This window comes from Sapajus apella, unplaced genomic scaffold (genome assembly GCF_009761245.1).
Source record: "Sapajus apella isolate SASKATOON/1434 unplaced genomic scaffold, GSC_monkey_1.0 scaffold89, whole genome shotgun sequence".
Classification (NCBI taxonomy): domain Eukaryota; kingdom Metazoa; phylum Chordata; class Mammalia; order Primates; family Cebidae; genus Sapajus; species Sapajus apella.
In genome coordinates this window covers 582611-595596 of record NW_022437029.1, presented here as the reverse complement: position 1 = coordinate 595596, position 12986 = coordinate 582611, and the positions used below count along the sequence as shown (strand labels likewise).

The window sequence follows — 12986 nt, the reverse complement described above, 5'->3', positions numbered from 1 at the left end:
TTTTTTTTTTTTTTTTTTTGAGACAGAGTCTCACTCCGTCATTCAGGCTGGAGTGCACTGGTGCAGTCTTGGCTCACCGCAGCCTCCACCTCCCAGGTCCAAACAATTCTCCTGCCTCAGCTACCCAAGTAGCTGGAAATACAGATGGATGCCACCACACCCAGCTAACTTTCGTAGTTTTAGTAGAGACGGGATTTTCAGCCAGGCTGGTCTCAAACTCCCCTGGTCTCAAGTGATCTGCCCGCCTTGGCCTCTCAAAGTGCTGGGATTACAGGTGTGAGCTACTACACCCAGACTGAATATTTAATTCTATTAAAAAAAATTTTTTTTTTTGAGATGAGGTTTCTTGTCACCCAGGCTGGAATGCAGCGGTGCGATCTCTACTCACTGCAACCTCCACATCCCAGGCTCAGTTGATCCACCTCAGCCTCCCATGTAGCTGGGACCACACACTAATTTTTGCATTTTTAGTAGAGATGGGGTTTCACCATTTTTGCCCACACTGGTCTTGAACTTGTGGGCTCAAGTGTCCTGCCTGCCTTGGCTTCCCAGGGTGTTGGGATTACAGCCGTGAGCCCCTGTGCCCAGAAATTAATTTTATTAATTTAAATTTAAGTAGTCATGTGTGGCTTATATCTACTGTATTGGACAGTGTCTAGGCAATCAACTTGTTAGCCACTTTTCTGCATTTGTGCTGTTTCTGTCCCTAAACAAGCTATCATGATTTCTGGCCTATCTCAGTCAACTGCAATGGCTGCCTAGCTGGTCTTCTAAATTCCACTCCTGAACTATAGTCTACTCAACAAAAATTGAAAGTGATCTTTTAAAAATATTAGCTTGAGTCAGATCAACTTGCTTATGGAATACATTTGTTCTTTTTTTTTTTTTTTTGAGACTGGGTCTTGCTCTGTCACCCCCAAGCTGGAGTGCAGTGGCACGATCACAGCTGACTGTACCCTCAACCTCCTGGGCTCAAGCAAGCAATCCTCTCACCCCAGCTTCCTGACTAGCTGCGACTACAAGCACATACCACCGTGCCTGGCTAATTTTGTGTTTGTTGTAGGATGAGGTTTTGCCATGTTGGCAAGCTGGACTAGAACTTCTGGCCTTAAGCAATCCTCCTGCTTTAGCCTCTCAAAGTGCTGGGATTACAGGTGTGAATCACTGTGCCTGGCCATATTTGTCATTTATTTATTTGTTTATTTTTGAGACCAGGTCTTGCTCCGTCACCAAGGCTGGAGTGCAGTGATGCAGTCATAGCTCACTGCAGCCTTAAATTCCCAGGCTCCAGCAATCCTCCCACCTCAGCCTCCTTAGTAGCTGGGACCACTGGCATGTGCGACCATGCCCAGCTGATTTTTGTATTTTTGGTAGAGACAGGGTTTTCTTTTGTTGCTCAGGTTGGTCTCAAACTCCTGAGTTCAAGTTATCCACCTGCCTTGGCTTCCCAAAGTATTGATATTACAGGTGTGAGCCATTGCCCCTGGCCCATATTTATCTTTTTTATCATTTTTTATGTAGACTCATTTTAAAAATGACTTTGTATTCTTCCAGTACATACCATCATGTCTGAGAGGGCAGAGATCTAGACAAGTGTGGGAAAGATGACTTTGGATCAAAATTATCTTGTGAATATAATGTGCTCATGCATAATTTAAAGCTGACTGTATTAAAGATACATTTTTTGTCAACCAGATGATTGTTAAATACCTGTGAAGTATGTGTGGCCCGGTCCTATTTCCTCACCTGTTTACAGTGAATCAGACATCCCAATAGATGTGGAGACTGTCACGTCAACCCCTGTGCCACTCTATGACAATCAGAAGGCACGCAGCGTGATGAATGAGTGTGAACGGCATGTCATCTTCGCCAGGACTGATGCAGATGCCCCTCCCCCACCAGAGGACTGGGAGGAGCATGTCAACAGGTAGGCTGCTCATCAGGAGGATGGTCACTGCCCTGTAACTATTTTGTATCATCGTCATTGAAATACATTTATTAGGGAGCTTATTTCATTTGCAGCAACACATGTCAGAGTGTTCTCCAACGAAGTCTCACATTATAACTCTCAGTTCACCATGCTGTGTGTGAGATGCTTGAGAGCAGGGCTTACATCTCAGCCATCTTTGCATACTTTATACTAGAACATTGTCTGGCACACAGTAGGCATATAATAAATGTTGAATAAATAAGTAAATTTGAGAGCTATGACTAGCTCTGTAGTAGCTTCTGTTATATAAATTATGATATAGGGGTCACCCAAACTACAAAAAAATGAAATGTACATTTGTAAGATACTGTATTTAAATGGTTTATAACTAGATTGATGAAAGTGTTGTGAAGTCACATGAAAAGCTAACAGATGTTTGAGTGTCTTTTAAAAATAGATTTGCAGTCTGTGGAGGGCACACTGAAGCCTGTTTTTATGAGTTTACTGGCTAGTTTTGTTCCCAACCTTTCTGCTGCCCCGAGGGTCATTTGTCCCTGTTCATTTGGTAAACATTTACCTAATCACATAAAAACTTTTTGGAGATACTATTTATATACCATACAATTGAACTATTTAATGTGTACAGTCAGTGGTTTTTAGTATAGTCAGAGTTGTATATTCATCACCACTGTCAATTTGGTAAACATTTTCATCATCCCGAAAAGAAACCCCATACCCATTAACAGTCACTCCCCATTTCCTCCCAGTTTCTCTGGTCCCTAGGAAGCACTTATTGACCTTTGTCCCTATAGATTTGCCTATTCTGGACATTTCATGTATACAGAATCATGCACTATGTGGTCTTTTCCTACTGGCTTCTTTCACCCAGCATGATGTTTTCAAGGTTCATCCATGTGGTTGCGCGTATCAGCACTTCATTCCTTTTTATTGCTGAATGATATTGCATTGTATGAATAGCTCACATTTTATTCATTAATCATTTGATGGATATTTAAGTTGTTTTCATTTTTTGGCAGTTATGAATAATGCTGTTATGAACATTTGCATACAAGTTTTTGTGTGGATCTAAGGTTTTAATTCTCTTAGCTATATACCTGGGAGTGGACTTGTTGGGTCATTTGGTAACTCTGAATTTAACCTTTGAGGAATTGGCAGACTGTTTTCCAAAGTGGCTGTACCATTTTACATTCCTACCAGCTGTGTATGAGAGTTCCAGTTTCTCCACATCCTTGCCAACACTTATTAATTTTCTTCCTTTTTTTTTTTTTGAGATGGAGTCTTGCTCTGACACCAGGCTGGAGTGGTGCAGTGGTGCACTCTTGGCTCACTGCAACTTCTGCCTCCTTGTTCAAGTAATTCTTCTGCCTCAGCCTCCCGAGTAGCTGAGACTACAAGCGCAAGCCACCACACATGGCTAATTTTTGTATTTTTTAGTAGAGACGGGGTTTCACCATGTTGGTCAAGATGGTCTTGATCTCTTGACCTCGTGATCCACCTGCCTTGGCCTCCCAAAGTGCTGAGATTACAGACGTGAGCCACTGCACCCAGCCCTCTTCTTTTTTTTAAAAATTATAGCCATTCTCCTGGGTATAAAGTGGCATCTCACTGTGGTTTCAATTTGTATTTTCTTGATGGGTTTTTGTATGTATCTGCATATCTGCTATATATAAGGAAATGTTACTTCTTACATCAGGAGTTGGTAGGTGATAACTTTCTATAATTTTGGAGACCGCATATGATAATGAAAGAGAGAGAGAGAGGGATAGAAAGTTTGAGGTGATTGACATAATTTCTGAAGCTGGTTGGAAGTTGGAAATGAGATTGAACAGGTATGCTTGTGTGATCAAAACAGCAGCTGTTGAGCGAGGAGCAGTGCTGCACCTTGGTTGAAAAGCTTGTGAAGAAGTTGATTGAGGCCTTGCACTGGAATTAATTTAGTGCCTTAAGAAGCTCTTTTGGCCGGGCGCGGTGGCTCAAGCCTGTAATCCCAGCACTTTGGGAGGCCGAGACGGGTGGATCACGACGTCAAGAAATCGAGACCATCCTGGTCAACATGGTGAAACCCCGTCTCTACTAAAAATACAAAACATTAGCTGGGCATGGTGGCACGTGCCTGTAATCCCAGCTACTCAGGAGGCTGAGGCAGGAGAATTGCCTGAACCCAGGAGGCGGAGGTTGCGGTGAGCCGAGATCGCGCCATTGCACTCCAGCCTGGGTAACAAGAGCGAAACTCCGTCTCAAAAAAAAAAAAAAAAAAAAAGAAGCTCTTTTGAGCTTCAGATAAAGAAGTAAACTGTTATGAATGAAGATCAACTACTGAAATATTGCTGGAGTCAGTATATCAGCAAAAGGATTTATCAGCATTGCTACAGTTAATAATAATACAAAAAAAATGATGATAAAAAGGGGCTACCATTTGTTGAGTGCTTTCTAGGTGCCAGACGTTTTACCAAGCTCTTCATATGCATTGTCTCTTAATCCTCCCAATGACTCTTGGAGATATATCCCCCCTTCATCTCTGTTTAACAGGATGAAGAAACTGAGGTCAGGATGTTTAAGAAACTTTAATTAGGAAGTGATGGAGAAGGAGTTTGTTCAGACTAAGCAGTCTGACTCCAGAACCCAGTGTTCTCAACTACCATACCTTCTCCCTTAATTAAGGGCAGTAAAAAGAGATTAGGACCAGTTAGTGGTGGCTGATCAAGGTGGCCTTGTATGGTTATATATCCCTTTGTGGTATTTTCCACTACCTTGTCCTTTGCAATTTAAGAAAGTACATAGGAGAACTTTGTGATTTTTGTTGTTGTTGTTGTTAGTTCATCCATGGTTATAATTAAGAGGTTTTTGTGGACGATTCATGCTTATCAAAGTCATTAGAGACTTAATACTATGAATACCAGTTTCTTTCTTTTTTTTTTTTTTTTTTTTTTTTTTTTTTGAGGCAGAGTCTAACTCTGTCGCCTGGACTGGAGTGCAGTGGCACGATCTCAGCTCAGTGTAAGCCTCGACATCCAGGACTCAGGTGATTCTCCCACCTTAGACTCCCGAGTAGCTGGGACTGGACTGCAGGTTACACCACCATTTCTGGCTAATTTTTGTAGTTTTTGTGGAGATTGGGTTTTGCCATTTTGCTTAGGCTGGTCTCAAACTCCTGGCTTAAGTGATCTGCCCACCTTGGCCTCCCAAACTGCTGGGATTACAGGCGTGAGCCACTGTGCCTGACCCTGAGTTTCTTAATTTATAAGGAGAGATATAACTGCAAAGCATAAGAGACACTGAGGTGGCCTGGCCAGAGTGTCTTTTCTTAGCAGGAAAGTCTGGAAAACCATTTTATTTCAGAAGTGGATAGGTGAGTGGAGAGTCTACATAGGAGGCACAGCAGAATAGCTGGATGTGCACATCTTTCCTCTAGGCAAGATGGGCCCACAGAATAGGCCAGGGTGCCCCTTCTGCCTGTCCTTTAGAGAAACACTGACAGATTTTTATCTTTGGCTTATCTTTCTCCAGTCTCCATGTGGACCACCATTTTTCTGTTATGACATTGCCACAGATTGATATAATTCATTAAAGCTCAGTTTATCTCAGATTGTTTTTTTTAGTGTCCGATGAGATTTTGGAGGCCGCCTTCTCTCATGGGCAGCAGGCTTACAAACCATCTCTTCTGGTAGATAACTTTTGCACATAGCTGATTTTATTATTTGATGATAACTTATTAGCTTCAGTTTCAGAGATTACCATTTTATGATCCTGTCCCTGAATCTGTAGCCTGTTTGAAGCTTGAAGTTCCTTCTGCTCTGATTATAATGATCATGTTGCCATCCTTTCCCTGACTTGACTGTTAAATTGCTGCCTCCTTTCTTCGTGTATAAAGTCATGTAAAATTACTTTCCCACATCAAGAACTCCATGAATGGTATAGGTAGGCTCCCTAGAACTCTGGAGGTTTTCCCTGGAGAGCTTACTGATTGCTCTTTGTCTATTGAGGCAGAACCTTAATTTCCTTGTTAAGAGCCTTTTTCCCTCCTCCTTGAATGATTGCAGTAGAAACCGTCTTCAGATAACTGTGTATATAGGCCCAGCGTGGTAGCTCAACGCCTGTAATCCCAGCTCTTTGCAATGCCAAGGCAGGAGGATCATTTGAGGTCAGGAGTTTGTAACCAGCTTGACCAATATGCTAAAAACCCATCTCTATTAAAAATAGTAAAAATTAGCTGGGCGTGGTGGTGAACACCTGTACTCTCAGCTATTTGGGAGGCTAAGGCAGGAGAATCACTTGAACCTGGGAAACAGAGGTTGCAGTGAGCCAAGATCATGCCACTACACTCCAGCCTGGGCGACAGAGTGAGACTCCATCTCAAAAAAAAAAAGAAGCATGCTTGTCCCTTCCCTGTCTCCAACTCTGGCTTTCTCTGTTAATGGCTGATATTTTGTGAAATGGTTTAAATGTTGCTGCCTGATTTATATTTAGGGGTTGTCTAACTACGACTGTGAGCAGATTTAAATCTGGCCCATTGCTTGTTTTTGTGTGGAATGGGTTTTACGTTTTTAAGTGGTTGTAAATAATTAATACTGTTTCATGACAATGAAATTAAAATTTCAGTGTTCATAAACACTTATTGGTATACAGTCATACTCATTCATTAGGTATTATCCATGGCCACTTTTGCACTAAAACAGCAAAGTTGAGTAGTGGCAGAAACCGTATGTCCTGCAAACCCTAAAATATTTTCTTTCTGGCCTCTTATAGGAAAAGTGAGCTGACTGGGTCGTGTTCTTATGTCTGTGTGCCATGGTCATGTTATTTACAGGACCTTTGAAAATGATTTCTATTTGCTGGAATAGTAATACAGTCCTGAAGATGTTGGGCCGGCTTTTTTTTCCCCTCCAGATGTTTGTAAAATGCCAAGTTTCATTAGTTGCACAGCTTTTGAAAGACATTTAATAAAATTCTCCTGATACATGATACTTCTCAGCATTGCTCAAATGGATTTTAAAACATTTCCAACATTTCAGTGAAAGAATGTAGGGTCTGAAAGCAGGCTTTCTTATCTTAGAAATCAGAACTTCTGAATTCCAGCCAAAAACACCCCATTTTCCTTTTCTGAACTTTCTTTAATTATATATTCAATATTGTATGTATCTATGTATAAATCTTAGGTTGGATGTTTGAAATTTTAAGTCTAAGGTCTTTGAGTTATATTCCCTCCTTCCTCTCCCCCACCATATGGCAGAAACCATATGGCCTGCAAGCCCTAAAATATTTTCTATAAAATATTTTCTCTTTCTTTCTCCTTCCTTTATTCCCTCCTTTCTTCTAGTGTTTAGACAAAGAATTATATAATCTGAAAAAGAAAAGTATGACTATTGAGTTTATCTGATGTTCTTTATCTCTCCTTGTTTGACTTCTGGTAAAAAACATCCTTTAGGCCGGGCGCGGTGGCTCAAGCCTGTAATCCCAGCACTGTGGGAGGCCGAGGCGGGTGGATCACGAGGTCAAGAGATCGAGACCATCCTGGTCAACATGGTGAAACCCCGTCTCTACTAAAAAATACAAAAAATTAGCTGGGCATGGTGGTGCGTGCCTGTAGTCCCGGCTACTCGGGAAGCTGAGGCAGGAGAATTGCCTGAACCCGGGAGGCGGAGGTTGCGATGAGCCGAGATCGTGCCATTGCACTCCAGCCTGGGTAACAAGAGCGAAACTCCGTCTCAAAAAAAAAAAAAAAAAAAAAAAAAAAAAATCCTTTAGACATTTTAATGTTGAATTAGTCTCCTTTGAAACAGTATCCAAAATAATGATTACCTTTGAAAATATCAGATATTTCTAGGACCAATGTTATATTTTGGTTGCTTTGAATAGAATGAGCCAGAGGTCAGTATATCATTCAGATTTAGTCAGACCAGGGAGAACAAAAGATTCTCTGATCTCATCTAAGAATGGAAGAAAAGGCATTTTTGCCCTCATGAAAATTGAATAGGTGGGTGGGGGGTGAATGGAGGGAGCAAGTTGACTCACTCCAGTTCCCATCAGCTATTTGACTGTTTAGACTTGTATTTAAAATTCTGTCTCCTGTTTTTAAAATTTTCCCTAATTATATCTCTTGCATGCTCTTTATCTTAATCTTGGTTTAGATCATTTTTTTTCCTGCCCACTTAATTTTCCAGCCTCCCACGAAGCTGACAAAATAGAGAGATCATGTTTCAATTCTTGGAATCACTTTGTTACATATCCAGCAGTAATCCTAAGAACTTTTTCTGGAATTTTGGATTTTCAACATTGGTGGTTTTTAAATTTAATTTCAGCTCTCATTGGTATATGGTAGTAATTTCTTTCTTTTTTCTTTTTTTTTTTTTTTTTTTTTGAGACAGAGTCTTCTTCTGTGGCCCAGGCTGGAGGGCAGTGGCACAATCTTGGCTCACTGCAACCTCCGTCTCCTGGGTTCAAGCGATTATCCTGCCTCAGCCTCCCAAGCAGTTGGGATTATAGGCACCCACCACCATGCCCGGCTAATTTTTGTATTTTTAGTAGAGGTGGGGTTTCACTATGTTGGCCAGGCTGGTCTCGAACTCCTGACCCCATGATCCGCCTGCCTCAGCCTTCCAAAGTGCTGGGATTACAGGTGTGAGCTACCTTGCCTGGCTACTATGGTAGTAATTTCTAAATAGCTTTTTAACCCTCCTCCCCTTGCATTCACATCGTTTTCCTTGCTCCCATCATTTTGGATCTCAGAATTAATACAGAGTAAGATAAACAAATAGGGAAAACATCATTATATAATAAAAACAGGATCATTTTGGAAATGCTGCTGGTGTTTACTAAATTATACCTTATTCTCTGTACTTGGAATTAAAGTTTTTAATGTGATAAATAGGCTTTAAGAAATCTCCTGAGATTGTTGAATATGGAAAAACTGTATTCATCCCTTAACTTGGTTGATTATAAATTAGCATGATTACTTGAGGTAAGGCTGCAGTATAATACCACTTTCAAGATGCTACACATCCTTTATACCTATTATTTTCACAGAACTGGAAATACAGAGATTTTTGTTTGTTTGTTTTTGAGACGGAGTCTCACTCTGTCACCCAGGCTGGTGTGCAGTGGGGGGATCTCAGCTAACTACAACCTCCGCCTCCTGGATTCAAGCAATTCTCCTGCCTCAGCCTCCCGAGTAGCTGGGATTACAGGTCCGCACAACCACACGCAGCTAATTTTTGTATTTTTAGTAGAGATGGGGTTTTGCCATGTTGGCCAAACTGGTCTCGAACTCCTGACCTCAGGTGATCCACCCGCCTCGGCCTCCCAAAGTGCTTGGATTACAGGTGTGAGCCACCATGCTGGGCCTTATCCAGAGATTTTAACACAGATAGCCTTTGGTCATTTCCACTTGAAGAAATTTATCCTATAGAGATACTTGTATGAGTATATAAAATATAGATAGGGCTGGACGTGTTGGCTCATGCCTGTAATCCCAGCACTTTGGGAGGCTTAGGTGGGTGGATCACTTGAAGTCAGGAGTTCAAGACTGTCCTGGCCAACATGGTGAAACCTGCCCTCTACTAAAAATATAAAAATTAGCTGGTTGTGGTGGTGGGCACCTGTAGTCCCAGCTACTCTGGAGGCTGAGGCAAGAGAATCATTTGAACCTGGGAGGCAGAAGTTGCAGTGAGCGGAGATCACGCCATTACACTCCAGCCTGGGTGACAGAGCTAGACAACAACAACAAGAATTAATAACAAAATAAAATATAGATAGATGTATATGTATATATTTGAGGAAGGGAGGGGTGGTCACTGCAGTGACTTATAAATTGCAATAAAAAATGCACAACCTAAATGTCCGCAAATAAGGTAGAACTTCCCAGCCTTTAAAAACAAAGAAGTATATTAATTAACATGGAGATATATCCATGGTTCCAGAGAGGTTTTTCAAACAACTTGTAAGCATCCTCTGTCTCCTTCTAGCACCACCAAATTCTCAAGCCCATCTGAGAATCACTGTGCATAAGAGAGTTACTACTCATGTGAGTGTACTGTGGATTTAAGTAATTGGAAGGGGCTGAGTGCGGTGTCTCATGCCCATAATCCCAGCACTTTGGGAGGCTGAGGCAGGGGGATCATGAGGTCAGGAAATCGAGACCATCCTGGCCAACCTGGTGAAACCTCGTGTCTACTAAAAATCCAAAAATTAGCCAGGCATGGCGCCTGGCGCCTGTAGTCTCAGCTACTTGGGAGGCTAAGGCAGGAGAATCTAGGAGGTGGAGGTTGCAGTGAGCCGAGATCGAGCCACTGCACTTCAGCCTGGGTGATAGAGCGAGACTCCGTCTCAAAAATAATAATAATTAATGTGAAGGAAAACAAGATAATGAACCAGTGGAGCTGGAGCTTCTGGTCTCAGCAAACCTTCCTGGTTCCAAGGCATCCCGAGTCCCAACATCAAGTTGAAGCTTTTGTCCCCTCACCTTTTAAGTACAGAATCTCTGAATATCAAACCACAAAAACTGAATCCTAATAAAGTAGCAGAGGTTAAGTTGAGATAACTAGGGAAGAATAAGAAAAAGGACAATTCCAAGAAACCTCAGACTGCTTCTAGTAAACCCAAAAGGGGGTTACAAAAGGACGGAGGCTTTGGCAGTTAAGAGAGGATTTAGCTCTAGCAAGGAAAGCTTCTGAAGATGGAGGGCACTTCTGAAGAAGACAGTCATCCTGTTTTGTTTCTGTAATCTTGGATTTCGACTGCTCTCAGCCTTTGCTGCCATGAGTGATCATAACTAACCTGAAGTTTTTAAATTGTTAGAAGGAACTTAGAGATAATCTAGCCGTATCTATTTTATGAAAAGAAGACTTAGGGCACATAGCTCTTAATTAGAGAGTGGGATAGAACCCTTGCCTCTAGGTAGGGTTCCCCTCCATCCTGTAACTGTGGTTAAGTTGTAAAACTGGAGATGTAATAGGTGGAGATTTTATTTTACAGAAGGAAAAGGAGTTTGACGAATGTTTTCCTCCTTTCTAGAGGTTATTTGCTCTATCCAGGGATATTGAGATAGTTGTACAAAGTGAGTAACAAAGGGTAATTTGTCTTCCATCTGCATACTCACTGGGCTATATTGTTGGTGTTCCTAGAGCAATGACCTGTAGAATTTAGTGTCTTGTGGGGTGGGATATGATGGAAAGGATGCCTTGAAGCCAGAGAAATTGAGATTGTTGATGTTGTTTCAAGCAGCATTCCTGCACTTTGACTGTCTTGGTATGGTGAAGGCCATAAATAAATCATGTGCCTGTGTTCCTCTTTTCTCCTCAGTATTAATATCATATGGAGTCTGAGGGTTTGGATATGGACCTGGCTGTTTACAGAACTTAGAATGCTGTGTGCACATAATTCATCCATTTATTTATTCCGTAGATGTTTAACTCCCCAGTATGTATGAGGCTCCGTTTTATGTGCTGGGGATGTGGAACTTGAAACCAACAAAAGTCCTGGCCATCTTGGCCTTTACACCCTGGCAGAAAGAAACAAACTAAACAAGTAAATAGCATGGATAGAATATGAGATAGTGATACGGCTGGAAAGCAGGTTAGGGAATCTGAGGGTAGGGTTGGAGGGTTACAGTGTTAGATAGACATAGGTCAGAGCAAGCCTCAGTAGAAGGTGACATTTGAGCAACAACCTGAAGGAGATGAGAGACGGAGCCATTGTTTCTGGTTGAGGTAGTGAAGGGCAGGACCCCGGTCTGTGATGCAGGAGAATGCCTATTGTGTGTGTAAGGGCAGGGGAGTAGAGGGGACTGTGGGGGGAGGCAGTATGACTGAAGTAAATGGGGATCAGTCATGGATGATAAGATCCGAGAGACAGTAGAGTCCATGCAGCCCATTGCAAGGACTTTGGCTTTTATCTGATTGAACTGGTGCCACTGAAGGACTTTGAGCAGAGGAGTGACATGATCTGACTTAGGTTTTCCAATTAATTTTTCCAAATTGGCTTTTCCAAAAGATTGTACTAGTTTATATTTCTATCAACAGATCAGGAGATTATAGAGAGTTCTTTTGCACCATCACAACAACAGAGAATTTTTACCCATTTGATAGGTGAAAAATAATATTAATTTCCATTTTTTTTTTTTTTTTATGAGACAAGTTCTTGCTCTGTCACCCAATGGCATGATCATACCTCATTATAGCCTTGATATCCTAGGCTAAAACCATCCTCCAGCTTCAACCTCCTGAATAGCTGGGACTACGGTCACCTGCCACTGTGTCTTAAGTTTTTGATTTTTGGTAGACAAGGTCTCACTTTTTTACCCAAGCTGGTCTCAAGCTCCAGAGCTTAAGCGATCATCCTGCCTCAGCCTCCCAAAGTGCTGGAATTATAGGCATGAGCCACCTCGATTGGCTGCATTTGTTTATTTATTTATTTATTTTTTTGAAACGGAGTCTGTCTGTCACCCAGGCTGGAGTGCAATGGCACGGTCTCGGCTCACTGCAACCTCTGCCTCCCAGGTTCAAATGATTCTCCTGCCTCAGCCTCCCGAGTAGCTGGGACTACAGGCGCGTGCCACCACACCCAGCTTTTTTTTTTTTTTTTTCAGTAGAAATGGGGGTTTCACTATGTTAGCCAGGCTGGTCTTGAACTCCTGACCTTGTGATCTGCCCTCCTTGGCCTCCCAAAGTACTGGGATTACAGGTGTGAGCCACCACACCAGTCCTGTTTAATTTTTTTTTTTTTTTTTTTTTTTGAAGGTTTCGCCCTGTTGCCAGGTGCCAGGCTGGAGTGCAGTGGCTCGATCTTGGCTCACCGCAACCACTGCCTCCTGGATTCAAGCAATTCTCCTGCCTCAGCCTCCTGAGTAGCCGGGACTAAAGGTGTGTTCCACCATGCTCAGCTAATTTTTATGTTTTAGTAGAGATGGGGTTTCACCATGTTGGTCAGGATGGTCTCGATCTCTTGACCTCATAATCCTTCTGCCTCCGCCTCCCAACGTGCTGGGATTACAGGCATGAGCCACTATGCCCCGCCCAGCCTGTTTTTTTTTTTTTTTTTT

The 12986-nt window shown here is 42.1% G+C and overlaps 1 protein-coding gene across 15 annotated transcripts in view; it reads left to right on the top strand.

The window, feature by feature from the left end:
- The window catches only part of KANSL3 (KAT8 regulatory NSL complex subunit 3), a 46944-nt gene that overhangs the window by 5184 nt on the left and 28774 nt on the right, over window positions 1-12986 (top strand). For 8 of the 15 annotated variants that reach the window (XM_032255312.1, XM_032255309.1, XM_032255306.1 and 5 more), the window contains one exon: window positions 1757-1927. The exons of 1 other annotated variant lie outside the window; for it this stretch is intronic. In XM_032255312.1, the coding sequence (XP_032111203.1) occupies window positions 1757-1927 (171 nt within the window). Of the gene's footprint in view, window positions 1-1695; window positions 1928-5596; window positions 5616-12986 lie in introns of those variants that run through there. 6 more of the 15 variants (XM_032255320.1, XM_032255314.1, XM_032255317.1 and 3 more) reach the window with 2 other exon arrangements.